The sequence below is a fragment of the Sturnira hondurensis genome, unplaced genomic scaffold (assembly GCF_014824575.4).
Source record: "Sturnira hondurensis isolate 20B ecotype Veracruz unplaced genomic scaffold, ASM1482457v3 Scaffold0021214, whole genome shotgun sequence".
NCBI lineage: Eukaryota > Metazoa > Chordata > Mammalia > Chiroptera > Phyllostomidae > Sturnira > Sturnira hondurensis.
Genome location: NW_028093845.1, coordinates 3,635,110 through 3,662,433, shown reverse-complemented (window position 1 = coordinate 3,662,433; position 27,324 = coordinate 3,635,110). Strand labels below are relative to the sequence as shown.

The window sequence follows — 27,324 nt, the reverse complement described above, 5'->3', positions numbered from 1 at the left end:
GGCAAAAACCATAGCAATAGTGTGTTACTGCTAATTTATGTCAGGAAAATGACACGCATTTCCTGTGTTAAACAGCCCTGACTTGCATGACTGTAATGAATGTAAAGGGTTCATAAGACTGGCTTTAAAGAGCTTGACCCCTTCCTCTGTGGTCCTATATTTCTCAACTTCAAATTTTTCTACCTCAGAGTTATAGGAAAGGAATCCTTGAACTTGGAGATAATGATAAATATTTTGAATTACTTTAAAGTTTCAAACTCTAGAAAAAATGACCACGAAGCAGGATTTTTAAAAAAGAATTCTAAAAGAATGACCAACTTTTTAGAATTTGCAAATTTCAAATCCCTTCACCCCAATGCCAGCCTTTTCCTCAGGACCCTCTGGGCAATGGTAAATAGTGTGAGATGTAATAAATGACTTCAAAATCTAAGGTGAGATCTTGGACACATAAAGGTCTTTTACAACTTGAGGATCTATGACTTTTCAGAAGTAGCCAAAGTGTTAGAAGTTCTAGTGATTCATACACTACAGTAAAGGGCAGTTTCAACTGTTTCCTACAAGTGCAATCGCTGTTTTGATCTTTCCCTATTTTATACATAAAAGCTAAATTTAAAAGATTTTTGTTTATAGCATATTTTCAATAAAAAAATCTGCAATTTTTTTCATATTGGGTTTTGCAACAACTCAATTAGTTTTATTAATCTGTTTACCTGCCACAGGATTGATTTGCCTTAATAAGACGAAGAGAATGTTTTCATTATCTTTGATTCCTCTAATTTCTAGGACATTCCTGGTTCACAGTTTGTGCTCAACAAATGTTTCTTTGTTTTATTAATGTCATAGGCAAGCTATAAACCACAAAATTATAGTATACACTGTAGCATGCTTCTTCAAAACTTGGAGTAATTACTAGGTATGAAGTTTTATTCATGCCCCCTCCTTCATTCTCTCTAAATCCTTCTCCTCAATACTGGCTATTTTACAATTATTTCGGGGGGGGGGGGTGTTGGTGATTATATTTTTTCTCAAATATATAAGTACTAGCCATTAGAAATCAATCAGGGGATAATTCTGTTTCTTAAAGAAACACAATTATTTTGTGACTTCAGATCACAAAAAAAGTTAATATTACCATAAAGTCATTTAAAACCAGATGATAACAAAGCAGAGAGTCTGAAAGGGCAATACACTTCTGGCAAATACTAGAAATGTGCTTGGTGTTTTTCAAAGGGAAAAAAGAAAGAAAAAGTTTCTGACTTTTAAGTTAAAGAAGATAACAGTTCTTGTTTGGTTTATAAAGAAGAAAGAAAAACAAACTTCCAACCAAGAATACTCTGCCCAGTAAACTCATCATCAAGAATCGAAGGACTCATAAAGAGTTTATCGGACAAGCAAAAGGTAAAGGACTTCATCACCAGTAATCAGCCTTGCAAAAGGAGGTTAAAGGGACGTCTTTAAGCTAAAAATAAAAAATAAAAAATGGGGTGGAGACACTAATTAGTAACATCAAAACATAGGAAAGTATAAATCTCACTGATATCGGTAAATATATAGTTAAGGTTGTAGATTAGTCACTTATAAAGCTAGTGTGAAGGTTAAAAAGACAAAAGTAGTAGAAAAACTGTTATAATAATTAAGGGATACACAAGAAGAGAAGATGTAAAATGTGACATCAAAATTATAAAATATGGCAGGGGGAATAAAAATGCAGAGCTTTAGAATGCAATCAAACATATCAACTTAAAACAGCCTAAGTTTAAAATAGATTATCATACATATAAGGTGTTACATGAAAGCCTTATGGTTACCACCAAGCAAAATCTATAGGAGATAAAAGATAATGAGCAATGAATGTAAGCATACCAATAAAGAAAATCATCAAATCACAGAGGAAGAGAAGAAGAGTAGAAGACAGGGAACAGAAACACTATAAAATAGCCAGAAAATAAAGAACAAAATGACGATAAGTACATACCTACCAATAATTACTTAAAAATGAAATGGACTAAATTCTCCAATCAAAAGACAGAGTGGCTGAATGGATAGAAACAATGGCAATCTACTGTATATGCTGTCTACAGTAGATTCACTTCAGAGGTAAGGACATACATGAGTGAAAATAAATGGATAGAAAAACATTTTTCATGCAAATGGAATCCAAAATAAAGTTAGGATAGCAATATCTGCATCAGACAAAACTTACTGTAAAACAAAGACTGCAATAAGACTCAAAGAAGATGGTATGTGATGATACAAGTGGCAACCCAACAGGAGGAAATATTTATGCACCCAACATAATAAACAGGAGCACATAAATGTATAAGGCAAATATTAACAGACCTAATGGGAGAAATAGTTAGCAATATAATAATATTAGGAAGCTTTAATACTCCATTTACATCAATGAATAGATCATCCAGACATGGTAAGGAAACACCAACCTTAAATGACACATTAGACCGGATGAACTTAAGATATACACAGAGCATTCCATCCAAAAAGCCAACCGCACACATATTCCTCTCAAGTGGACAGGGAACAGTCTCCAGGGTAGAGTACATCTTAGGCCACGAAACAAATCTTAACAAATTTAACAAGAGTGAAATCGTATCAAGCACCTTTTCTGACCACAATGGTATGAAACTAGAAATCAATCACAGAAAACTGGAAAAGTCACAAGTATGTTGAGATTAAACAACACGTAGCCCTGGCTGGTGTAGCTCAGTGGATTGAGCGCGGGCCTGCGAACCAAAGAGATTAAACAACATGCTGCTGAATAGCCAACAGGTCAACAACAAAAAATTAAGAATGGATCAAAAATACCTTGAGACTAATAAAAATGGAAACCCAACATACCAAACTCATGGGATGCAGCAAACGCATTGCTAAGAGGAAAGTTAATAGCAATAAATGTCTATCCTCCAGAAACTAGAAAAATTTCCACCAAACAAGCTAACTTTATACCTCAAAGACCAAGAAAAAGAACAAATGAAGCCCAAGGTTAGTAGTGGGAAGGAAATAAAAAGGTTACAGGAGACATAAACGATATACAGACTCAAAAGACAATAGAATATATCAATGAAACCAAGATCCAGTTTATGAAAATATAAACACAATTGACAAACCTTTATCTGTTGTGGACCACCTCTGCCTGGTTTCAAGAATTGTAACTACCCGCCCCCCACCCCACCCCGTGGCTAAGGATGAGTAAGCGACCTCTGGAATGAGAGCCACAGGAGACAAAGCTTGTCTCTGGTAGCAAACGCTGCCTCAGTTTCCACCCTGCCCCCAAAGGATAGTCAGAAGTCCATGATGGGTAAATCTCCTTACAGCGAGGGGCAACCTAAGCCAGACTCAATCACTTGGGAGGCCATCATGGAAGGACTCAGGGGGCTGTAACAAAGAGGGAGCAATGGACCCTTGCCCCCCGGCTATGTGACATAGCCTGAATCCCCATGTCCTCTGGGAGAAGTGCTTCCTGGTTCTAATCCACTTAAGCCTAAATACCTGATGGGGAGGGGTGCAGCTCCTTGCCTTGCTAGAGTGGATCCGGGGAAATCTGGCATAAGAAAGAATTCCTAAAAATCCTGTAAAACCTGCTCTGCTAAGAGTGCTTTCATTCATATGTTAAGGGTCCAAGCAGGAAGTGAGTATGTCTCTCAAAGTTTCTGCAAACCCCCTTTCCTGACAGACACTGACTCAGACTAAGCCCTCAGATTTCTTTGAAATGTTCTCTACTGTTTGATCCTTGCCGCCCTGTATTCCTGTGTATTACAACCCAACAAAAGCCCCTGGAGGAAGGGGCTCCTGGCCTTTTTCCTCTGAGAAACTGGCCACCTCTCCAAGCAGATCATGTCTTAGTAGTGTTTACTTTCATCCATGGCGGATGAGGGGACTTGAGGGAAAAGTCGCCCCCACACTTATCTACACTCACCAAGAAAAAGAGAGAAAGGATTCAAGTGAATAAGATCAGAAATGAAAGAGGAGACACTACAACTGATTTTACAGAAATACAAAGGATCAGAAGAGACTACTATGTACAATGATAAGCCAACTAACTAGAAAACCTGTAAGAAATTTATCCAAATTCCTAGATACATACAACCACCCAAGACTAAATCATGAAGAAATACAATACCTAAACAGACCAATTACTAGTAAGGAGAATGAATCAGTAATCAAAAATCTACCAAAAAACCCTTAAAGTTCTGGACCAGACAGCTTCACTGGTGAATCTACCAAATATTCAAAGGCAAATTAGTCACAAGCCTTCTCACACTCTTCAGAGAAAACAGAAGATGACGAAACACTTCCAAACTCATTTTATGAGGCTAGCATTACCCTGACAAGGATGCCACAAGAAAAGGAAATTGTAGGACAATGTCCCTGGTGAACATAGATGCAAAATCGTCAACAAAATGTTAGTAAATCAAATTCAACAACACATTAAAAGGATCATACACCATAACCAAGGGGCCTTTATACCATAAATGCAAAGATGGTTCAACAGCCACAAATTAATCAATGTGCTATACCATGTGTATACAACACAATGAATGATAAAAAATATCATATGATCATCTCAGACATAGAAAATCTAACAAAATTCAACATCCATTTATGATAAAAACTCCCAACAAAGTGGGTGTTAGGGAATGTGTCTCAATACGATGAAGGCCACACGACAAGCTAACATCATACTTAATGGAGAAACGCTAACAGACTTTCCTCTAAGATTCGTAAGACAATGCCATTTTTATTCAACAACCCTAAAGATTCCACCAAACAAAGCCTGTTAGAATAAATTCAGTCAAGTTTCAGAATCAGAAATCAATTGCATTTCTATACATTAATAATGAACTATCAGAAAGAAATCAAGATGATAATCCCATGTAAAATAGCATAAAAAAGAATTAAATACTGGGAAATAAGATTAACTGATGAGGTGAAAAGACATGTACACTAAAAACTGTCTAAGACACTGATGAGAGAAACTGAAGATACACATAAATGGAAAAATATTCTGTGCTCGTGGACTGGAAGAATTAACAAAGGCTCCTTGCAGTACTAGGTTTGCATCAACATCAAAGGAGGGCTCTCCAGCAGCAAAAACATTATGACTTGCTGAAGGCTCAGATGATGGTTAGCATTTTTTAGAAATAAAGTATGTACATTTAAGGTAATTACGCTGTTTTTTTTTTAGACAATAGTATTGCATTCTTAATAGACTCAGTATAGTGTAAACATAACTTTTACATGGAAAAAGTAAACATTCATGGGACTCACTTTATTGAGAAGGCCACTTTACTGCAGTGGTTTGGAACTAAACCTGCAGTGTCTCCAAGGTTTGTATATATTGTTAAAATGTCCATACTACCCAAATCAATCCAGACACTCAATACAATCCCTATCAAAATTTCAATAGCATTTTTTCACAGAAATAGAACTCTAAAATGTGTATGAAACAACAAAACACCCCAAATGTCAAAAGCAATGTTGAGAAAAAAGAACAAAGATGAAGATATCTTTGTTCTCTTCATTTAAGCTATATTACAAACTATAGTAACAAAAACAGTGTGGTACTGGCATAAAAATAGACACATAGATCAAGTAAATGGAAAAGATCCCAGAAATAAACCTACACATATGGTCAATTATCTTATGGCAAAGGAGCCAAGAATATACAATAGGGAACAGATAGTATTTTCAGCTTATCGTGTTGGGAAATTGGACAGCCATGTGCAAAAGAATAAAACAAGACCACTGTCTTACACCATATACAATAAACTAACTCAAACCCTGACGGGTGTGGCTCAGTTGGTTGGGTGTCATCCTGTAAAACAAAAAGTCTCCAGTTTGATTCTCAGACTGGGCACAGGCCTGAGTTGAGGGTTTGGTCCCCAGTTGGGGCACGTACGAGAAACAACCAATCAATGGTTACCTCCCATATTGTTGTTTCTCTCCTCTATCTCTCCCTACCTTCTCTTTTCTAAAAAAATATAATAAATAAAATCTTTTTTACAATTAACTCAAAATGGAGTAGTGATTAGACTGTAAGACCTGATACCATAGAAGTCTTAGGAGAAAACATAGGCAGTAACCTCCTTGACATCAGTCTTGGTGATGATTTTTTGGATTTGGCAACAAAAGCAAAAATAAACAAGTGGGACTACATCAGTCTTCTGCATGGCACTGGAAACCATCAACAAAATAAAAAGGCAATCTATTGTACTAAATGGGAGAAGAAATTCAGAAATGATGAATAATAATGGGTTAATATCCAAAATACATAAAGAGCTCATACAATCTGATCAACCTCCCCCCAATCTCATTTGAAAATGAGCACAGAATAGGAATAGACACTTTTCCAAAGACAACATGCAGATAAATAATAGATATACAAAAAGTGCTCAATATCACTAATTTTCAGGGAAATGCAAAACGAAAACCACAATGAGCTATCACTTCACACCTGTTAGAATGGCTATTATGAAAAAGACAGGAGATAACAAATGCTGGCAAGGATGTGGATAAAACGGAACCCTTGTGCACTGTTGGTAGGGAGGTACTGGGTTGGCCAAAAACTTTGTTTGTTTTTTCCCATAAGATAGCTCCAGCCGCACTTAGTTGTCTCTAACTTCATTCAAAACAATTTTGGGCCCTGGCTGGCGTAGCTCAGTGGATTGAGCATGGGCCTGCGAACCAGATGATCGCGGTTCGATTCCCAGTCAGGGCACATGCCTGGGTTGCAGGCCGGATCCTTGCAGGCTAACTACCAGCAGGGGACTCACAAAAGGCAACCATACGTTGATGTTTCTCTCCCTCTCTCCTTCCCCTCTAAAGATAAATAAATAAATAAAATCTTAAAAAAAATTGTTAGACTGTATTGTAACAGGTGTCATATCAACGTGCATATAAAAAACGAATCAAAACTGGTGAATTTTCAGTTAACACTATTCATAGCCAAAGAGTTTCCTATCTCTTCTCTACAGCCTGCTACTGTAAATACCATAGTATCTCCATAGACAATATCTCCTGTTGTCTTAAACAATTTCGCCTTCCCCTCCAACTGATCACAAAAAAAAAAGTAGGTGGAAGCGGTGAACACAGGGATACCCATCAGAAGAGGAAACCCAACAACAAAGGAACCACCAAAAGATAACAACAGAAGAAGGTGAAGGAGGGAGTGGAAATCACACAAACCTCAATCCAGGACCTATCTGGAAATACAACTAAATAGTGGAGAAACTACCCAATACAAACAACTGAACAAGAACAAGAGAGAATCCTCAAAACCTGTACACTCAAAACAACCAGCTTCAACACAACCTGCCCTCACCAGCACAACAAAATACAAGAGGTGGTGGGCAGAGTGACCCTCAGTTAACCAGCTGGTGGAAAGGACCCACCAAAGCAAGACACAACAACAATCAAAACCCAAAGACAAACACAGAGCCAACGTAAATGATAGCCTAAGACCAGTGAGCTTGGGAGATTAAGGAGGCTGCACCACTGAATCTCACAGGTATTCTACCACAGAAGTTCACACCATAAACCCAGGGAGCCAGAACAGAGCAATTTAAGAACCTGAGGCTAACAAGNTACATTGATGTTTCTCTCCCTCTCTCCTTCCCCTCTAAAGATAAATAAATAAATAAAATCTTTAAAAAAATTGTTAGACCGTATTGTAACAGGTGTCATATCAACGTGCATATAAAAAACTAATCAAAACTGGTGAATTTTCAGTTAACACTATTCATAGCCAAAGAGTTTCCTATCTCTTCTCTACAGCCTGCTACTGTAAATATCATAGTATCTCCATAGACAGTATCTCCTGTTGTCTTAAACAATTTCGCCTTCCCCTCCAACTGATTACAAAAAAAAAAAAGTAGGTGGAAGCGGTGAACACAGGGATACCCATCAGAAGAGGAAACCCAACAACAAAGGAACCACCAAAAGATAACAACAGGAGAAGGTAAAGGAGGGAGTGGAAATCACACAAACCTCAATCCAGGACCTATCTGGAAATACAACTAAATAGTGGAGAAACTACCCAATACAAACAACTGAACAAGAACAAGAGAGAATCCTCAAAACCTGTACACTCAAAACAACCAGCTTCAACACAACCTGCCCTCACCAGCACAACAAAATACAAGAGGTGGTGGGCAGAGTGACCCTCAGTTAACCAGCTGGTGGAAAGGACCCACCAAAGCAAGACACAACAACAATCAAAACCCAAAGACAAACACAGAGCCAACGTAAATGATAGCCTAAGACCAGTGAGCTTGGGAGATTAAGGAGGCTGCACCACTGAATCTCACAGGTATTCTACCACAGAAGTTCACACCATAAACCCAGGGAGCCAGAACAGAGCAATTTAAGAACCTGAGGCTAACAAGAAGAGTCTCACAAACAATGGGAAGACAAAGAAACAACCCCCAAATGAAAGAAAAGGTGGAAGTCTCAGAAAGAATGCTAAATGAAATAAAGGCAACTCAACTATCAGATATTGAGTTCAAAGCAATGGTTATCAGGAAGCTCAATGAGCTCAGAGTGAATTACCAGAAACAACAGGGAAACTACAATGAACTCACTGCAAACTATATCAACATGAAAAAGGAAATAGAAACTATCAACAAGGGTCAAGAGGAAATGAAGAATACAATTTCTGAACTGAAGAACACAGTACAAGGCATCAAAAGCAGGATTGATGAAGAAGATCAATGATCAGCGAGGTGGAAAAGAAGAAAAAAGAAGCAAAGAAGAAAGAAACTCCCAGACATAGCAAGAAAAGGAAAAGAGGCTCAGAAAGAATGAAGAGGGATTAAGAGAAATGCAAAACAATATGAAACATAATAGTATCCGTATAACAGGGATACCAGAAGGAGAGTAAGAAGAAGAGCAAGGGATAGAAAACATATTTGAAAAAGTAATGATGGAAAACTTTCCTAATTTGATGAGAGAAAAAGTCACACAAATCCAGGAAATAAAGAGAGTTCCAATCAGGAGGAACCCAAAGAGGCCCACTTCAAGAAATATCATAATTAAAATGACAAAATACTAAGACAAAGAGAATTTTAAAGGCAGGAAGGGAGAAAAAGGAAGTAATATGCAAGGGAGCCCCAATAAGGTTAGGAGCTGACTTCTCAGTGGAAACGCTTGCTCCAAGCCAGAACAGAATGGCAAGAAATATTCCAAGTATTGAGAACCAGAGGACTGCAACCAAGGCTACTTTACCCAGCAAGGCTCTCAATAAAGATAGAAGGCCAAACAAGGAGCTTCCCAGACAAAAGAACTCTAAGAGAATACACCCCCACCACACCAGCTCTGTAAGAGATGCTAAAGGGACTGCTTTAAGGAAAGAAAGGAAAAGAGCGAGAAAGGGGAACACAGGTATGAAAATGGCCATGAATAAGTACCTATCAAAAATAACCTTAAATGTAAATGGATTAAATGAGCCAATCAAAAGACATAGAATAGCTGAATGGATAAGAAAGCATGACCCACACTTATGCTGCCTACAAGAGACCCACCTCAGGACAAAAGATCTACACAGAATAAAAGTGAAGGGCTTTTCCTAGGCAGGAAAATCTCAGATATTTCACACAGCAACATTTTTACTGATATGTCCCCTAGAGCAGCGGACAATAAAGGAAAGAATAAATGAATGGGATCTCATCAAAATTAAAAGCTTCTGCATGGCTAAAGAAAACAGTATTAAAATAAAAAGACAACCAACCATATGGGAAAATGTATTTGTCAATGATACCTCAGACAAGGGTTTAATTTCCAAAATATACAAAGAACTTACACGGCTCCACTCTAAGAAGACAAGCAACCCAATTGAAAAATGGGCAAAGGACTCGAACAGACATTTCTGCAAGGAGGACATACAGAGGATCCAGAGACACATGAAAAGATGCTCAGTATCGCTACCCATCAGAGAGATGCAAATTAAAACCACAATGAGATACCACTTTACACTGGTCAGAATGGCCATCATAAACGAAGCAACAAACAACAAATGCTGCAGAGGTTGTGGAGAGAAGGGAACCCTAGTGCACTGTTGGTGGGATTGCAGACTAGTACAACCACTATGGAAAACAGTACAGAATTTTCTCGGAAAACTAAAAATGGACCTGCCTTTTCACCCAGCAATTCCACTGCTAGGAGTATATCCTAAGAACCCTGAAACACCAATCCAAAAGAACCTATGCACCTCAATGTTCATAGCAGCACAATTTACAATAGCCAAGTGTTGGAAGCAACCTAGGTGACCATCAATAAATGAATGGATCCAAAAACTATGGTACATTTACACAATGGAATTCTATGCAGCAGAAAGGAAGAAGGAGCTCCTACCCTTTGCGATGGCATGGATGGAATTGGAAAGCATTATGCTGAGTGAAATAAGCCAGGCAGTGAAATACCAATACCATATGATGTCACCTTTAACAGGAACCTAAACAACAAAACAAACAAGCAAGCAAAATATAACCAAAGACACTGAAATAGAGAACAGGCTGAGTTTCAGGGGAAAAGGGGAAGGATTTACAGTAACAAGTACAAAAGACACATGGACAAAAACTAGGGCGGGGGGATGGTGGAAATGGGACGGAGGTGGGGAGGGCTGGGGTGGGTTGGGCTGGGATGGGAGTAAAAGACAGAAGACTATACTTGAACAACATTTAAAATAAATTTATACCATGTAGGAGATAGCCAACAGACTTAAAATATCCAAATCAATAAAGCTATTGGTGCAAATGAAAAATGCGTCTTCTATTTTATGGAAAAAACCATGTGAACTTTTTGGCTAACTCAATATTTGGTGCAGCCACTATGGGAAACCGTATGGAAGTTTATTAAAAATTAAAAATAGAACTATCGTATGATCTACCAATTCCATTCAGGGTCTTTATCCAAAGAAAACAAAAATACTAACCCAGAGAGACATATGCACCCCCCCCCCATATTCACTGCAGCATTGTTTACAATAGTGAAGAAATGGAAACAATCTAAATGTCCATTGATGAATGAATGGACAAAGAGAATGTGGCATATATAAGCAATGGAATATGACTCCATCATAAAAAAGAATGAAATCTTGCCATCTGCAACAACATGGATGGACCTAAAGGGTATTATGCTAAAAGAAACAAGTCAAAGAGGGATATACAAATAGCATATGATTTCACTTACATGTAGAATAAAAAAAAAAAAACAGACAAAACTAAACCCCCCCCACTAAGCTTATAGATAGAACCGATTGGTGGTTGCTAGAGATGGGGGTGTGGAGAGAGTCAAAAGGCAGAAATTCTCAATTGTCAAATAAGTCACAGGGATGTAATAAATAGCTAGGCACCTATAGTTAATAATACTATATTGTATATTTAAAACTTGGGAATTAGAAATGAAATTCTGCTAGATTTAAGGTAGGGTAAACAGATATTTTGGGAAAACAGACATTGAAACTCTGAGATAGCAATGTATCTGTCGGGGCAGGGGAGATGTAGAAATGATGTAAACGCTATCTTATTACATATAAATTTTAACTTTCCTTTGATTTGAGAGAGGAGTAAGCACTGTGCAGAGAGTCTGACTCTGAAGGGGAGGTAGATGGGTAAGGAAGGGCAATCAGAAGCCATGTGGAATATAGTGGCTATTTAACCTGGAGACTGTGGTGGGGGCTTGGAAAGCACATCACCAACACTGCAAAAGTAAAAAATAAAAAAAGATACAGAAAGGTTACCCAGTGCTTTTCTAGTTTAAGTATCTAAATCCCTTAAAATATTCTGGACAAAAATCAAGTCGTAAATCAAAAGACAGAGAGACAGACACTGCACCAAAGCAAACACAGTGAGCAGATCTCTTATTAATACTAAGGAGAAGGTAGAGAAGAAAGACTAAGTTTTGGAAGTGGGGCATGATAAAAGGAAGTTGATCGAGCTCAACATGATTTACTTTTGTTAATTTAACATGATGAAATGCAATGTGTTCTCTTCCTATGCTTTTTAATTTATATTGGTAAATTGAAAGCATAAGATTTTTTAAATGAGTTTGCTTATAACCTTCATTCACCATTTATATTTTCAATTGAAGATCCTGTTTCTCACTGGGAATTCTGCTACCTCAGGGGTTTGAAGATGCTACATTATAGAGCTGAATGTAAACCACACACTGTAAATGGTCTAGCCCTTTGGTTATACCGAGTTACTTAGTATTAGAACAATTCTACTCAATGAACTTTTCTCTGCATCTTTTCAGCAACATCCAATCATTAAGTGTTCATCTATTTAGTGTTTCTACATAGCACTGTTTTCCAGTTTTCATCATAGTAATCAATACTTTCATTTTACATCCTTATAAATGACAATCTTACACTTGGAAAGCCATTGCTTTCTTATATTCCTTTACCAAAGTAAAAACAAAGACTGACTCATAAGACATCTAATATAGATAACTGCGATACAACAATACAGATGACTGAAAGCAGGAACTAAATGCCTTGGTGTAGACATACACACTCCACATTTTCAGATACCACTGGTCTTTATCTGACAGTTCAAATTCATCCTAGGAGAGCCAGCACTAGTCTGTTCTCCATTCCATCAGTAGAAGAAGCAGGGCCATACTTCCATTGCAGATCACGAGCCCTAAGAACTGGATTTCACTCAGCTTTGATCCCCGGGCCTTAATGCTGTGCCTGTGCTTCAAATACACTAGCAGTGACTGTGGCTAACAGACGAATACTGCACACATGTGCCCAGAGAACCCCAAGAACCAGCTGAGGAGCAGCAGTTCCAAGCACAGAGTCAGCTCCATGGCTGACTGTGGCAAGGGGTGAGCCTCACACAGGGGAGTATTCTATCTTTCTGACAGGATAAAACCAATTTCCAAGAACAGAATTTTTTTAAAAATCAAGTTTATGTCTCATCCTGGGTGAAATACAATTTATCCACTTAGAAATAGTTGACAATGTCATAAAAACAAGGCTATGAAACACCTGTTCTGAATCCTGACCCATTTCTGGCCACGGGATGCACAGGAGAGTGACTTCTGCACTTCCATGGCTGATGCTTCCTAGGGCCGCCCCACCCCCCTTCCCCAGAAGGCTGGGCTCTGTGTTATTTAACATAACATCTGATTCTTGACATTGACCACTAATGCACAGATCAATTTATTTCCTATTTGCAGTTATAAGAGTGTTACTGTCATAACAAAATTCAAAGTTTAAAAAAAGGTACTCTAACCTCATGCACGCAGGTATAACATGAGCCATTTTGGTCTTTTAGTTATTAAGCTGGTTTGTTTGTAAAGCTACACCAGATAATGTGCAAAACCCTGACAGTCTGTTTCTCATGGTCCCTTATCCATGGGACAAAGAGAGGAATCCCTCTGCTACAGTTAACTATTTTGAAAAAATTACAAACTACATTAAATGTATGGAATGAAAAACTATGGAAAAAACTTGCTTCTCAATTTCTGAAAAAGCACTCTGCAAACACATTGTTTTTTCAGAATTATATATGCCAAAGAGTTTAGATACATATTTTTTAATTACCAACCCTTCCTTAAAACCAGGAATTTCAAGAATATCACATATATCCCAATATCTTGTTAGAGTGATAAATTTTTGGATCCATTTCTGGATTTTACTCAAAAAACACTTAACAAATGATTTCTCATATTCACATATGAAAAAAAAACTTTCCTAAAATATTTCCTTTCAGATTCCATTTATTTGGGGACTGGAAACACAAAAGCAGCACGAACATGAATTAGCCGCCCTGAAAGTCGCAAGGTATGCGCATAAGCCAACGGAAGGCAGACAAGCCTTCTATGCTTACCGTAAGTGAGGATGTACAGAGGTTTCCCGTTTGTGTCCATCGTGGTCAAGCACGGGGCCTTCGGTGAGATGGTCCCCCATCGCTGTAATGCGGCTTCTAAGGACGGGGGCCAGTTCGTGACCACACCCAGCTGCTCCCCTCGCATGGCCAGCATCTGGGCTCCCTCTGGCTTTGGCTGGTTCGGATCTGGTTGTTGAACTAAACACACGTGGATGCAAGAAGTTTTAGGAAACATACATTCATATTACTATGATCACATTTTTATTCCTTTAAAGAAAGAGAAGAGGCTTATGCTTAAAGTATAAATTTATTAGTGCAGAGAAAATACACACACATGCTTTTCTAGAATCAGGACTATGGCCCAGATACTACTCTCATGGATGTGATGGGGGCACATAATTCTTACAATTTCCCAGGCAGTGTTGGGGGGCTACTCAGGGAGACCCAAGTGTATCTACAAACTGACAGCGAGTAAAGCTATGGATGCAAATGTGCCGGGATCTAGGATTGCAACAACTATGTTACAAACATCAGTGATCAACACAGATTAGTCATTCTGGACCCCAAACAGCGCAAATCTTTTACCCCGACATTTATTTTGCCCTTAAATACTGAGGTGTAAATTCAAATTTGCTACCACTACTACAAATAATGAGCACAGATCACATTTTCTTGAGTAAAACAAAAATAAATGCCTCATGATAAAATGCAATTTGCCCTACTGTTTAGATAGGTGAGAAGTTGAGATTTTTTTTTTTCTCATTTCTGGAAGAGGTTTCTCTCTCATAGTTTATGACTGACTGACGATTTGCACCTACTGGGCAGAAAATCAGCTACATCCTATTTGTGATATAAAGAATGAGAACACACAGAGTTTGTGTTTGAGATAACAGTTTCTTTGTTTTGACTTTAAGTGGTTTGTGTGTGGCTCAGTTGGTTAAAACGGAGATCATGGGTTGGATTCCTGATCAGGACAAATGCCTAGGTTGCAGTCTCCACCCTGCTCGGGCAGGGTGTGTATGAGAGGCAACCGATCAATGTCTCGCTCTCATAGCAATGTTTCTCTACATCTCTCTATCCCTCCCTTCCCTTCTAATATTAATTATAAATAAGCTCATGAGCCTGAGGGGGTTAAGAAACCCACTCTTGGGTTTGTACAAGGTGGAGAGGGATGGGACCGGCTACATGCTCACGGCATTCCTCCTGAGCTTATTCAGAGGGAACTGTGTCATTGTCAGCAAGGTTTTCTATGATTTACTCACATTTCTGGAACCTGTCAGGGTCCTTAGGAACAGGCCTGCCTTGTGGGACAGTACTCACTTTTACATGACTTGCAGAAATAGTACCTATGGTCTCTAGATAAGATTCCCATCTTCTAGTGAATGCCAAGATTATTGTTCTTGAAAAGTAAAATAGCGTTGGTAGAAAAAAATACCATTATGGTTTCTGGGAGCACAGGGGCATTGAAATAAATGGGGTGGAAAAGGGATCTCTCACCTTCTAATAATTCTTCGAAGTCATCGACGAAGAATTCCCGCAACGGTGGCCGTTTCGGTCGTTTGAGGGTATTGACAAGCTGTTGAATTTTTGCGGATACCCGGCTACTTACTGGCACTCCTGAAAAACAGAACCGTGGGACAGATGGACTGACTTCAGTCTACCCCACCTGAACAGGCACCACAGGGCTCAGACACTTGCGCCCACTGCCCCATCTCAGGGCTGAGAGAAGTAGGCATGGCACTGAGACTGACTCAGTGTCCTTCAAAGTGCCACCTAGGACAATGTGCCGAGCAAAGACATTCTACTGGATGCACAGGCACAGTGCACTGACCCTGCTGAGAAGCCGTGAGAGGGCAGAGAAACAACTCAGCAGAAACAATTCCCTTTTACCACTTCATAAACCATCCTGATCCGGGGGTGGGGGGGCATTGGGGAGAGTTCTGACCACAGATCGGGCTTGGACCCACCTCTAATTCCTAAAACTGGGCTTGTCACCTTCTCACTCATCCTGTCTCTGGTCCCTTTTTTCAAAGGAGACCACAGAGCTGATGAGACAGGGAGACCCTCTCTGAGCCCTTAGCCTCCCTGGGCCAAGAGAACATTCTGATGAAGACATCCAATTTGGGTGCCCTGCAGTGCCTGCAGTGCCACCCCCAGCACCCACACCTGCTGATAAAAGCAAGCACCTTGGCAGCCCTTATCCACACAAGTGTCCCTTCCAAGTGTCTCAGGAGCGTGCAACTGAGTGAGCATTCAGGCAATACATTCTAGAACCACAGCAACTGGTCTCTAAATTCGATTTCTGCATGACAGAATGCCAGCATATATTCACCCATGTGCCCTGAGAAACATTAACCCCATGTTACAATAATATACTCCTTACAACAATGAATGTTGACATCATTTTGAAAATCAAGTGACATGATCATTGAAAAAGGCAAGAAGTTTTAAAAGTTTTAAGTAAATAACCCAAATTAATGGATAAGAGGAGAACCAAGATGCGTTACTGTTCAAATGCACTCGCTGTGGGCAAATCTCATTCCGCTGGAAGGTGCTTGGAAACCCACGCCTGGTGAGCATGGGTGCGGAAAACTTCGTTACTCTCACAGTCTAAGACCCACAGCTGAAGGCGTCTCCCCCATAATGATGGAGGAGGAGCCCTTCTTCCCCACTGTAGGCATCACAAAAACCCTCAGCTTCGGGGATGGGAACATGACAGAATTTAAGCAAATTTTCCTATCAAGTCAGACACATTTTCATAGGTAATCTCAAAATACTTAATGTGAACCCTCAGAATTGAGACATCAAATATTTTATAGTTTTGAAAATATATAAAAACACATAATCCAGAATTCTCAGTCTCTACACACAATATTTCCTCATTAAATGGTCTCACTTACTCTGGTTTAGAGGAACCTGAGATCATTTTACAACGCCACTGGTTTTCCAACTCAGTTTGGAATGTGTGAGAATCATTCTAGGACCTGCCTGGTCCAGGGTTTCTCAGGTGTTAGGTTTGGTGTGTGGCCCAGAATCTGCTTTCTACGAGTGCCCCAAGTGATTCTGAGACAAGAGACCATCATGCTGAAAAACTCTGAACTGGACAACAGGTGACTCAAATGGAATCGCGCGGACAACAAATGAACTGATGTGGGAGAGCAAAGAAAGATGATGGACTTCAAAAACAACAAAGCTACTAAACTGGCAATGACTAGAATAACAGTTAATGATCAATTTAAGAAATAATAAATTTAGCACAGAACTAAAGCAAACATTGAAATTGAAAGTGTTCCAGGAAAACCAATCATATGGGACACTGGACTTCAAACGTCCTTACAGGAACCCATGAACTGCACTGACTTTGGGCTCTGCCCGTTACAGAGAGACGTGCTGCCCATTAGAGACTGGGGGCAGGCCTTCCTCGACACCTCTGAATCACACCATAGCACGCACAGGGTGACAGGTGGTCAGAGGGCATACCAGCCCTACTTTGGCCCTTTTCCACAAAAACAGCATTTCACATCACCACTGGGTTATGTTACAACCTTCACGACCAGGAAGGACTGAGACTTCCGGAAAGCAGAGTAACACATGAAGTTCCTGTTTGAGTCTGCTACTTCAGACTGGGTAATGGAAAGGGCCACCATAATCAGAATACACAAAGATTAATGATATGAGGAATAAAAAAACACCCCTACTCCTGTATTTTATCTAATCACTAATACTTTTTTCTAATGCAGAGAAAAAGACCCTCTATCTTCTAAATTCTAGAGCAGCATATTGGCTCCTATCTGTCAATGAATTTGTTTACGGGTACCCTCCTTCTGCCCTTCTAAGTAACTGTTCACGGTCTTAATGCTTGCATGCTCATTTGTTAATTACTTTGGTTATTCATCAGCAAACACATCAGAATCTTTAAAAATTTCCTTTTTTTCCTCATGAATAACTTTTTACAGCATCATTATTTTTTTCCTACAAGGAGTAACTCTTGGCAAACTTGAAGGTAATTTGCATTTCTTGCGACTATTCCACCTTCTATGGGAGGCTTGTAAGCTGCGAGTTGACTGTTTATCTACAAGAAACACATCCAATCTTCATCTAAAAGGGAAGCTGGTGGAATCGAGAGTTTACAGAGGAAGGAAGAAAACGCTGGAGACGTACCATCACCGGTCTCCATGAGCTCGGCGTTGCCATACTTTGGTGCTGTCCGCGATGTGGTCGAGCCTTGTGGCCTTTCTACTTGTATCGAGTGTTCTGAGGTGTACGTGGTTACATCAGGAGGTGCGGAGTGATTTTCTGTAAAGAAGCAAATGACAAGTTCTCGGATTATCCTGATGGAGTTACTCTGAAGGACGAGTAAGAAACAGGGTTTCGATAAAGGCCTCATCCTGTGAAGAGACCACAGTTCTGAATCCAAGTCCACTACAAAAATCTCAGCATAAAGACGATCCTACAGATAATTCACCCTGCTCCAAATGACACAGAATTAGGTAAAACTTCAGACATCATGTCAGAGCAGGAGCCACATCAACGAATGAATCACTGTAGCATTTTAACTAGAATAACGTCTTTAAGCAGCCAGTAGAAAAAGAGGTGTTGAAAGTTACATGTTTGTTCATAAAGAGCAATTTTCTTGTCTATCATAGCAGTGGCAGTTAAGAACTCAAGCTCTGAAGGCAGCCGGCAGTTTGAATCCTAGCTCACAAATTCCTCGAGGTCTTGGGAAGCGCATCTTAACCTCTCTAGAGTGCCTCAGTCTCCTCACCCATCAAAGGGGAACGCTAATGGCGAGTTCCTTGTAGGGGAGATTCTGTGAGTTAATAACCCACACTTCTTGATGGAGGCTGACCACTCAGAACGTACTAGCCATCTCATCTGTTTCAGCAGCGCACCGAACACTCACTGGGAAAGCCCGTGTGCACACGCTCATGGCACGGATGCTGGTGATGCAGTGAGCTCTGCAGCAGGCCGTCCCCGCAGCGGCATCCACGACGATGCCAGGTGTCGTCGTAAAAGGTTAAGTGGGGAAAGCACAGTTCCTGTGTTTATGTATTTAAGTTTATTTTAAAATTACGGCTTACATTCAATATTATTTTGTATCCATTTCATAGTAGTCAGACAACCATACACTTTACACAGCATTCCCCCAATATTTATTAAATAAGGCAGCCAGGAGGGCGTATCAAATGGGACTCCAATGGCACTTTCTATGTACTGAATCCTTAGAATGGGTATTATGCTATTGATTTTGATTAGCTAATCCCTATCGGATGCAAATTGGTCGAGATTCCATAGCTCCGCGCAACAGAAGCGGTTTCTTTGTGCTGAGGGGAGCCAGCACGAGAAAGTACTGGACTGTTCTTCAGTGCTCCCTCTTCAGCACCACACGTGGAGGCAGGGGCCATAAAAACAGTGAAACTACCAACAAAAAGCACAAGGGGAGAAACAGGGCACCAAACTGCTTCTGTAAAGGATGCTCTTCACAGTCTGAGAGCTGGAACAAGAAGGAAGAATGTCGCCCTCAGCTGGGAACAAGTGTGTCAGGACCTCAAATTCTGGCTGCTCTGCAAATGTGCATACGTGACCACGAGAAGGCTGAGCGTACTGATTGGGGTTATAAATAATTTTAACAAGTAGGTGGATCCCTGAGGATAAACAAGAGAGCGAGAGAAGAGGACGATTCAAGTCACCCCTTCAATGATTCACAGTCTGTTCATCCTCTCATTCATCTCTACCAGTGCTTTTGCCAAATCAACCTCACTTCATGTGGCAGAATGATCTAATTCTCCATCGCCAAGTAGCACACTCACTGGGGCCTCATATTTCAGATAAAAATACAATAGATGCTGATGGGAACTGAGCAGACTTTCAAATTAGAGTCTAAAATAAAAGCAGCAATAGCGTGGGTACACTGCATTGCAATTTTATCCAGATTCTCTGGTTTGGGTGACGCTATAGCCTCACTATCGGTGATAAACAGCCAATCCGTCTTTGTGTTGGGCGGCAGAAATACTGTCGTGTTTCCATTTTGAAGTTGGAAAAAATGATACCAACACATCTCGTGATTAAAAAGTAGGAACAGTGACAGCTGGGTGACTTCTAAGTACTTTCCAAATTTATTTAGATGACACCTCCCCTCCCACTCCCTTTCGAACTCCTCGTTTGTGCTGTCACTGTGGGATCCATCAGCCCAGCAGCTGCTCCTGTTAGGAAGCCAGAGGACATGCTGACGCTGCAGTGAAGTGCTGTAACCTGTTTTACTTTGGTGAAGATCAGGATTGCAAGTGTTGAACTAGGTTATCTATCTTTGGGGGACTATTTTTGAAAACCTTGGCCGTAACAGATGCTCAGAAAACATTTGTTGATGGGTAAGAAAAAGTGGAATCAGGTTGAGGGTGAAGGTTCAAAGGCCCAAGATGCTTGCCAGCTCCAGGACCACGCCAGTGGAGTCTACATGCATCAGAAGCATTTTGAAGATTAACCCTCAAAGGGAATTCAGAGGATGCGCAGAGACTTCCCGGGTCAGCACAAGATCTCCCAGGCTCCCTTTCCAGCTGCTTTCTGATGTAGGGAGGTGTAACATACACTCCGTGCCTTTTTGGCTGTTTTCCTGTGGATGCCATTTTTTAAACTTTTTCTTAAATGTTTACTTATTTTTAGAGAGAGGGGACAGGAGGGAGAAAGATAGGGAGAGAAACATCGATCAGTTGCCTCTTGCATGCCCCCAACTGGGGATGTAGCCCACAACCCAGGCATGTGCTCTGACTGGGAATTGAACCAGCGACCTTTTGCTTTGTGGAATGATGCCCAATCCACTAGGCTAGGACAGTTAGGACCAAAAATAAAATTTCTCTATTGTCCAAACTGACAGCTTTCTCCACGAATTCTAAATTAAAACAAAAACAAAAACAGAACCTTCACCAGAGCAGGGTTTTATTTTTTGAGCAAGACCCGCCATTGTTTCTTAAATTCCCCAGTCCTTTCAAATCAAGAGAAAAATGGCAACCACCTTTCTAGCCACCTGTCAAGTATCACCTCCACTGTGAACGCTCCCCGAGAGCTGTCTGTGACACCTTCACATCTGCCCGCAGTGGCGTGGGTTCAGCTCCATCTACCTCTGCTTGGCTTTTGCTATTAGCAGCTGACATGGGTCCCCCGTGATTCAGGGATTCAAAATGGGCACAAGAGGAAGGCAGGAGGGAAGTGCAGTTCTGCCATCTTTCACGGCAGCATCTGCGCCGCTTTGGCAAAACCAGTCTAGAGGCCCCACCTCGGACCTTGGCCCCCACCCACCTCTACCCCACACAAGGTTTTGGTCTGTTCCTCTTGCCAGTGAGCTACCCCATCTGCACAGCTGTTTCTGGCTGTGACCACTGCAAGGTCCAGGCTAGTTCCCCGCTGAACCTGGCCTCGGAAATGCCTGCTTCCTCGACTCTTCCTAATCACCTGCTCGGGCAGGTGTTCTCCTCAGACGCCAAAGCAACCTATACCAGCCCACACTGTCTGCTCAGCAAATGCTGGAGAAACAGTTCAAACAATGAATGGATGAAAGAACAGCTGACAACTAGATAAAATGGCTCCAGTTCTAACACTCACTAGAAAGAACTACCCTTTGATTCTAACTGTATGAGTTAAAATTCACAGGGGTCATGGTGATAACACCCACTTTTAAGCCATGTTAATTATCTTTCAGTCCCCAAATAAAGAGAAGAAAAGTAGGAAATCCGGTTTTAACGTGTAAAAAGTAATCTGTGTGTGGTCTACTAACCGGTGATATATGATGAGTAACATGTTCAAAGGAACCAACATTTCTGCACACTAAGAATGCCCCATCCCAGTTTCCTGTCAACTCAACCACTGTTTTCACTAAGAAAGAAAGAAACAGGTACCTGTGATCTGGGCCCCACCTGGTCTGCCCAGCTGCCCCAGCTTCCTAAAATGACATGGTCATGCCCTCCACATGGTGGTGGAAAACCAGGTGCCTGGGTGAAAAAATGAAGGTGAACAAAGTTTAACCACCAGCTGTGATCTCAACAAAAGACAATGGAGAGGAGGAGAGCTGGTTCTTGAGGGAGTCAGCACTAGCCATGCCGCTGGGGACTCTGCTGGACCACTCACTGCACCCACACGGCCTCCATGTGCAATCCAGTGGAAGGGAACACTTTCCCCCTGGGTTTCACCAGTGAAGGCCACTTTCCCTGGGCCTCACGGAAGGCACCTCACAGGGAAGCTCTAACGGGCGTCTTGACTAAAAGTGACACATGACAATGTATCATGTGAGGATTTATCTTCTTATTCCTTTAATAGTGACTGAAGGACAGAACGATATACTTCATGTACCTTGTCTCCTGCTGATTAACGTTTCCTATGTGTGTGAGCATGTAAATGTGTGTTTGAGTGTGCGAGTGTATGTGTGAGCATGTGAGTGTGATACTGATAATGGTGATTTGCAGCTGCTTTTCAAATGTGCAGGCAAATCACCCATGGACTAAACCTGGAGATGGTCAGAAAAAGACTGAAAGGTTCTATGTCGAAACTTGCTTTTCAGCAACATCCTGAGAATCAGGGTTGAGTTCAGGATTACACAGGTTCTCACACCTGGAAATGCCTCATGCCCACATTCACGCCACAAAAATCCCACTGGGCAGTAAATGCAACAGTAGGAAGCACATAAGAACTGTAGAAGTGTGTTCTAAGGTAGGTCAGAACAAAAATGTTCCACTTTGGACAACAGCTTCTGAATATTTGTCCACAGACTCAAATTTATGATAAAGGGCCCCAACTGTGATAGCGACACTGAAATCTTTACTGTTTATGCAAAGTTTCACTGCATTTGTCTGAAAAGAGTTCCCTTTCCATTTGTAACAAGCAATGGAACACAGAAGGTGAGGAGAGACCGAGACCACAGAGTGTCACCCAGGCTCTGCCACCAAGCAGATGGGAGTCTGACTCCACAACTGGCTGCCGGGAGCACCCTGTCAACTCTCTAAGCCTCAGTCTTCCGTTTGCAGAATGACAGTGCAACTCCTCACTGTGGCTGAGAGAACGAAGTGACGACCCACCTCACATCTCTCGTGATGTGATTACTGCCATCACGGCATCAGGCCCTGCTCCCCCAGACCTGCGTGCTTCCCCTCTGCTGTTTCTAACCCCTTGTGTGGGAATGCTTTTTCCTCAAAAAAGAATCTGAGAAACTGACATGCAGAAAGTGTAAATGGCTGTGTTACCACTTTGAATTAAATACATTTAAACATTGGAAAAGCAGAGCTAAATAGAAGGATGTTCCCATGGACACCAAAGTTGCAGGCAGGTGAGATATTTCTGCAAAATGGGGTACACAGATAAAGGATGAGGACACTTGTGGGTCCAAAAGTCATTACTTTAAGTATAAAATCCAAATCAAGAAAATCAGTTTTGAGAAGTGAAAATCCCCAAAGCATTTTTTGAGACAGGATCAGACCAGTACCCTTAACAACACTGACAGGGATGCAAGATACAGGACATTGTAAAAGAAGGGCTATGAGAGGGTGGAAGGGGCTGCAATGGTCCAGATGGGAGGGGAGTGCCTGGAACCAGGGACCTGGGAGCAGTGAGGGAGAGAGAGAAAGCTTGCAAGACCGTGAGTAGCCAAATGCCAAGGACATGGGCATGGTACAGGGGAAGGAGGAGCCAAGGGCAGCTGAGGTCCCTGAGCCTGCTCCTGGGAGTACAAGATAAAGAAACAAGCTGACCTCAGGGTACAAGGTGTGCCAACGGGTGGTGCCCAGAGGCACTCTGGAATGTGAAGGACTGGTGAAGAATGTCACAGTGGAAAATACAGGTGTGTGAGTTAAGGAGGAGCAGGCAGCCTTCAAAACTGGGAAAGGATGAAGTTGGCAGGAATGGAGGAACAGGGCAAGGACATGAGCTACCAGGAGGGAAGAAAGGAATCAGAAGTGGGAAGGAAACCAGATGTGGGCAGGCTTGAGAGGAGGTGATTGGTCAGTAACACCCAAAGCTAGGGTTCACCCACAGGACAGCTAAGATGCAAAAGAGCTTAGTACTGAGCGAGCAGATGTGGGAGGAGCCGAGATCCAGAATGAAGGTGAAAGAGTGAACTCTAGCAATAAGGAGTCTCCTTTCCCAGGAAAACAAAGAGAGAAGGGAAGCAAAAAAGAGAGATGGGCAAAGAAGTGTCTGTAGACACTACCCAAGCCCTTACTCTGAGGGTTTAGAAGCACAAGGTGGTTTATTTTACCTTAAATCCCTTAAAACACACACATACACTATTATTTGTAGGCTTTCAGTGATCTCAACAAAAGGTCAAATGCTGCCAATTCTCTGACTTTTTACTTCTTTTGCTTTGACACAGGAATAAAATTTTTATTTCACATTTTTTCATTTTATTATTTCGCCACTGCTTTCTAGATTTTTTTATACTTACAGAAAAGTCCCAGATATTCTAGGAACTTATCTTTGTGCCAATGTAGAAATTACTGAAATGTCAGGCATTAAAAAGCTATATTTAGGTTTACACTGAGACCTGTGTACATGAATCATGCACCCTTTTATAGTCTTGGTAAATTTAATTCTCCTATCATTTTCTCCAGGACTCCATGTGCAAATTCACAAAGAGAAAAGCAAATGCAGTAATTAATTTGTTCAAAATTACGTGTTTCTCTTAGATTCCGATACTTCCTGAGAGGGGAACTGGGTCAGAACACATGCATTTCCAGGGTTGGCATGAGGGGCAGAGGTGAGGGAATCCCAGGCCTGACTTCGCCCCAGTGGCAGGTCAGGCACAAGGACAGGACCTCAGCTGCTATCTCAGGTTCCAACACACAGGGAGGCATACTATTATCTAAAAATATTTAATGGTCACACATTTCAGTTTAATTTTTAACTCACTATGACTTCAAATAAAGAGTCATAGCGTGCATTAGCCAGTGTCCACATTACCCAAAACTTCTCATACTGACGTCTAATGACACCACATTGCTTTTCAATGTTACTTTAAAAAATCTGGAAGAAATTTCCTATTTTTTCCTTCTCACTCACAACAGTTCTTAGAGGTACAAAGGGAAGAAATTACTATTCTTTTCTTCCCCACTACAAAATGAAACAAGGAAGAAGTGACTTGTGAAGATGCCAGCAGCCACTCACGGGAGAAGCGAGACCAGACCCAGCTCTCCTGAGGGGTGCCTGTTGGGGTGCCTGGAGACACATGGTCTCATTTCTGATACTACTGAGATGTTTGAAAATCTTCATATACAGCTAAAAATGGGTCACAACAGATCTGGACATCATACTTGTTCTTTCTGCGAATCCTAAGGACCCGCCTCCCTGGGAAGCGAGTGGCTGGCACAAGTGGGGGCAGAACAACGTGCCCCTCACTTACCCGCATTTGAAATAGCCACACCGCTCATACAACCCCTTCTCTCTAATAATTCTCATGTAATCTCCCTTTTCACACTATTTCCAAGCACCTCAGGCAATGGTTCCTAATTTTGTGTTTTTTCCAATATTGAGGATCTCACTCATCATAGAACCTGCATATGAAATGACATGAACCACCGGAGAAATCTACATACCCATGGCAGAAAACAATAGTGATTAAAGCCCTCTGATTCCTTACGTGATTTCCAAATCATGGCAAACACACTTTACAATTCCCCGCCTGCTTTTTTAGCAGTAGTAAAATTTCAGTTAGGAGCATATTTTAGCATAAATGAGAAAAAAACACGAAAACAGATATGGCTGTAAGTTTCCATAAAGAACAAGTGCATTCCTTTGTGAGCAGCAAGCTCCTGAATTCCAGCTGTAGGAGACACCTGGGATGGTGAGAAATAATAAAACCAATGGTTTCACTGAACAGGAAAACCAAAACACAAAGCAGACCAGGAGCTAGAGTGGGACTCTTTGTGGAATCTCAGGTGGATTCCAAGGATGTGATGTCCAGATAGACAAACTTCTACATAGGGCCTTGGCTACTCTGGGTCACGTAGGTACAACAACGAGAATCACTCAGTGACAGGCACTCACCTATGTGCGTCTGGGCCATGACATCGGCCAGCCTGTGGGCGGCGCCACTGCCCCCACTTTGGGTGGATGAGGAAGAGGTTGTGGAGGTGGTGGAGCCATGGATGGCCTGGCTGATCCAGTGCTCCATGTTGATGCTGCCCTGGCTGGAGGTAGGCGTCCCCTGGGAGTCCCCCTGCACAGAGCCTTCGTCTTCCGAACCAGAGGAGGTATCTGTGTGATGGGAGAGTTGTTATGCAGAAGAACAAAGCAGCACTCCCTAATCAAACACCACAAACACAGACCTCCCTCACACACGGACAGACAGTTCAGCAACTTTTGCTTTGAACACTCTGGAAGTTACACCATTTCTCAGGTGAGTTATGTTTTGGTATAATTAATTTTTCCTTCAAAACACCTTAAAAGAAATTGCTACAAAAAGCTTTTTTGGGGGGGAAGGGGAGCACATTAGAATCTCAGACTAAGACACACTCATCAATGTTCTCCATTCAACAGTCTGGGAAAAAGGCAAATGTTTTTGCATGCACACACCAAGTGAGGCCATCGTGGGCAGCATTTTCTCAGAGATGTTGAACCTTCATGTGTTTCCAACTGAGATGCCTGTGACCCTTGTTTGGTCCCAAGGTGGTTTTCTGAGCTGCAATCTACTTTTAAGTTCAGTCTGAGTGCAAGATGAACATACCCCCACCCCCCCAAAGAGTGAGACATCAGTGAAGATAATGGCGTAGAAGGAAGAACGCATCTCACAACGAATGCCTCTCACCTTCTTGACCAACCTACAGGCTCAAGACCTTGCCTGCTCCTTTGTTGGGGACAACAGAGCATCACATAACACTTTATGATCAAACTATCTACTTTTACATTCATTTCTTATAAACTTTTTACATTTATTTTTCTATCTGTGAAACTTGTGTATCTTAGATTGAGATAAAACCCATCACTTTTTTTCATTAAAATTAGGAAAATATCTTTCACTTAGTAACTTTTTACTCAGAAGCAAGGTTTTCAAAAGTGAATTACTGTGCACTTGTTACTTCAACTTCAGTGTAATCATGACGTTTAGGATTCTACCTCTAGGGGAGTAATGTAAGATGCCAGGAGGGAAAAAAAGAGTGTGAGCAGCTCTAGAACATTTCATGAGAATAAGAGAAATGAGAGCTTATCTTAAATCAAGACTGGACTTTTTAAACACAATACTTATAATAAAGGATATTTACAGTAATATATTGTTGTCACTATGACAAAAACTTTTTAAAGCCTTTTGAGAAATGTATATACCCATATACCCACACCACATATTAACATCTCCCCAGAAAGTTTTTTCATGCCCTTTAATAGTTTTCCATTTCCTAGCCTACCTTCTCACACACACATACACACATTCAAAAACCCTACAGAAAAATATCCCTCATGATATAGACACGAAAATCCTCAAATAATATTAGCAAACAGAACT

General features: G+C 41.1%; 1 protein-coding gene across 4 annotated transcripts in view; it reads right to left on the bottom strand.

Moving 5' to 3' along the window:
- DIP2C (DIP2 acetate--CoA ligase C (putative)) overlaps positions 1-27,324 on the bottom strand; it is a 438,780-nt gene that overhangs the window by 145,596 nt on the left and 265,860 nt on the right. For all 4 annotated transcript variants that reach the window (XM_037031859.1, XM_037031860.1, XM_037031861.1 and 1 more), the window contains 4 exons: positions 25,872-26,081; positions 18,012-18,146; positions 15,348-15,467; positions 13,851-14,048 (listed from right to left, as the gene is read on the bottom strand). In XM_037031859.1, coding sequence (XP_036887754.1) covers positions 13,851-14,048; positions 15,348-15,467; positions 18,012-18,146; positions 25,872-26,081 — 663 coding nt within the window. The remainder of the gene's footprint in view (positions 1-13,850; positions 14,049-15,347; positions 15,468-18,011; positions 18,147-25,871; positions 26,082-27,324) is intronic.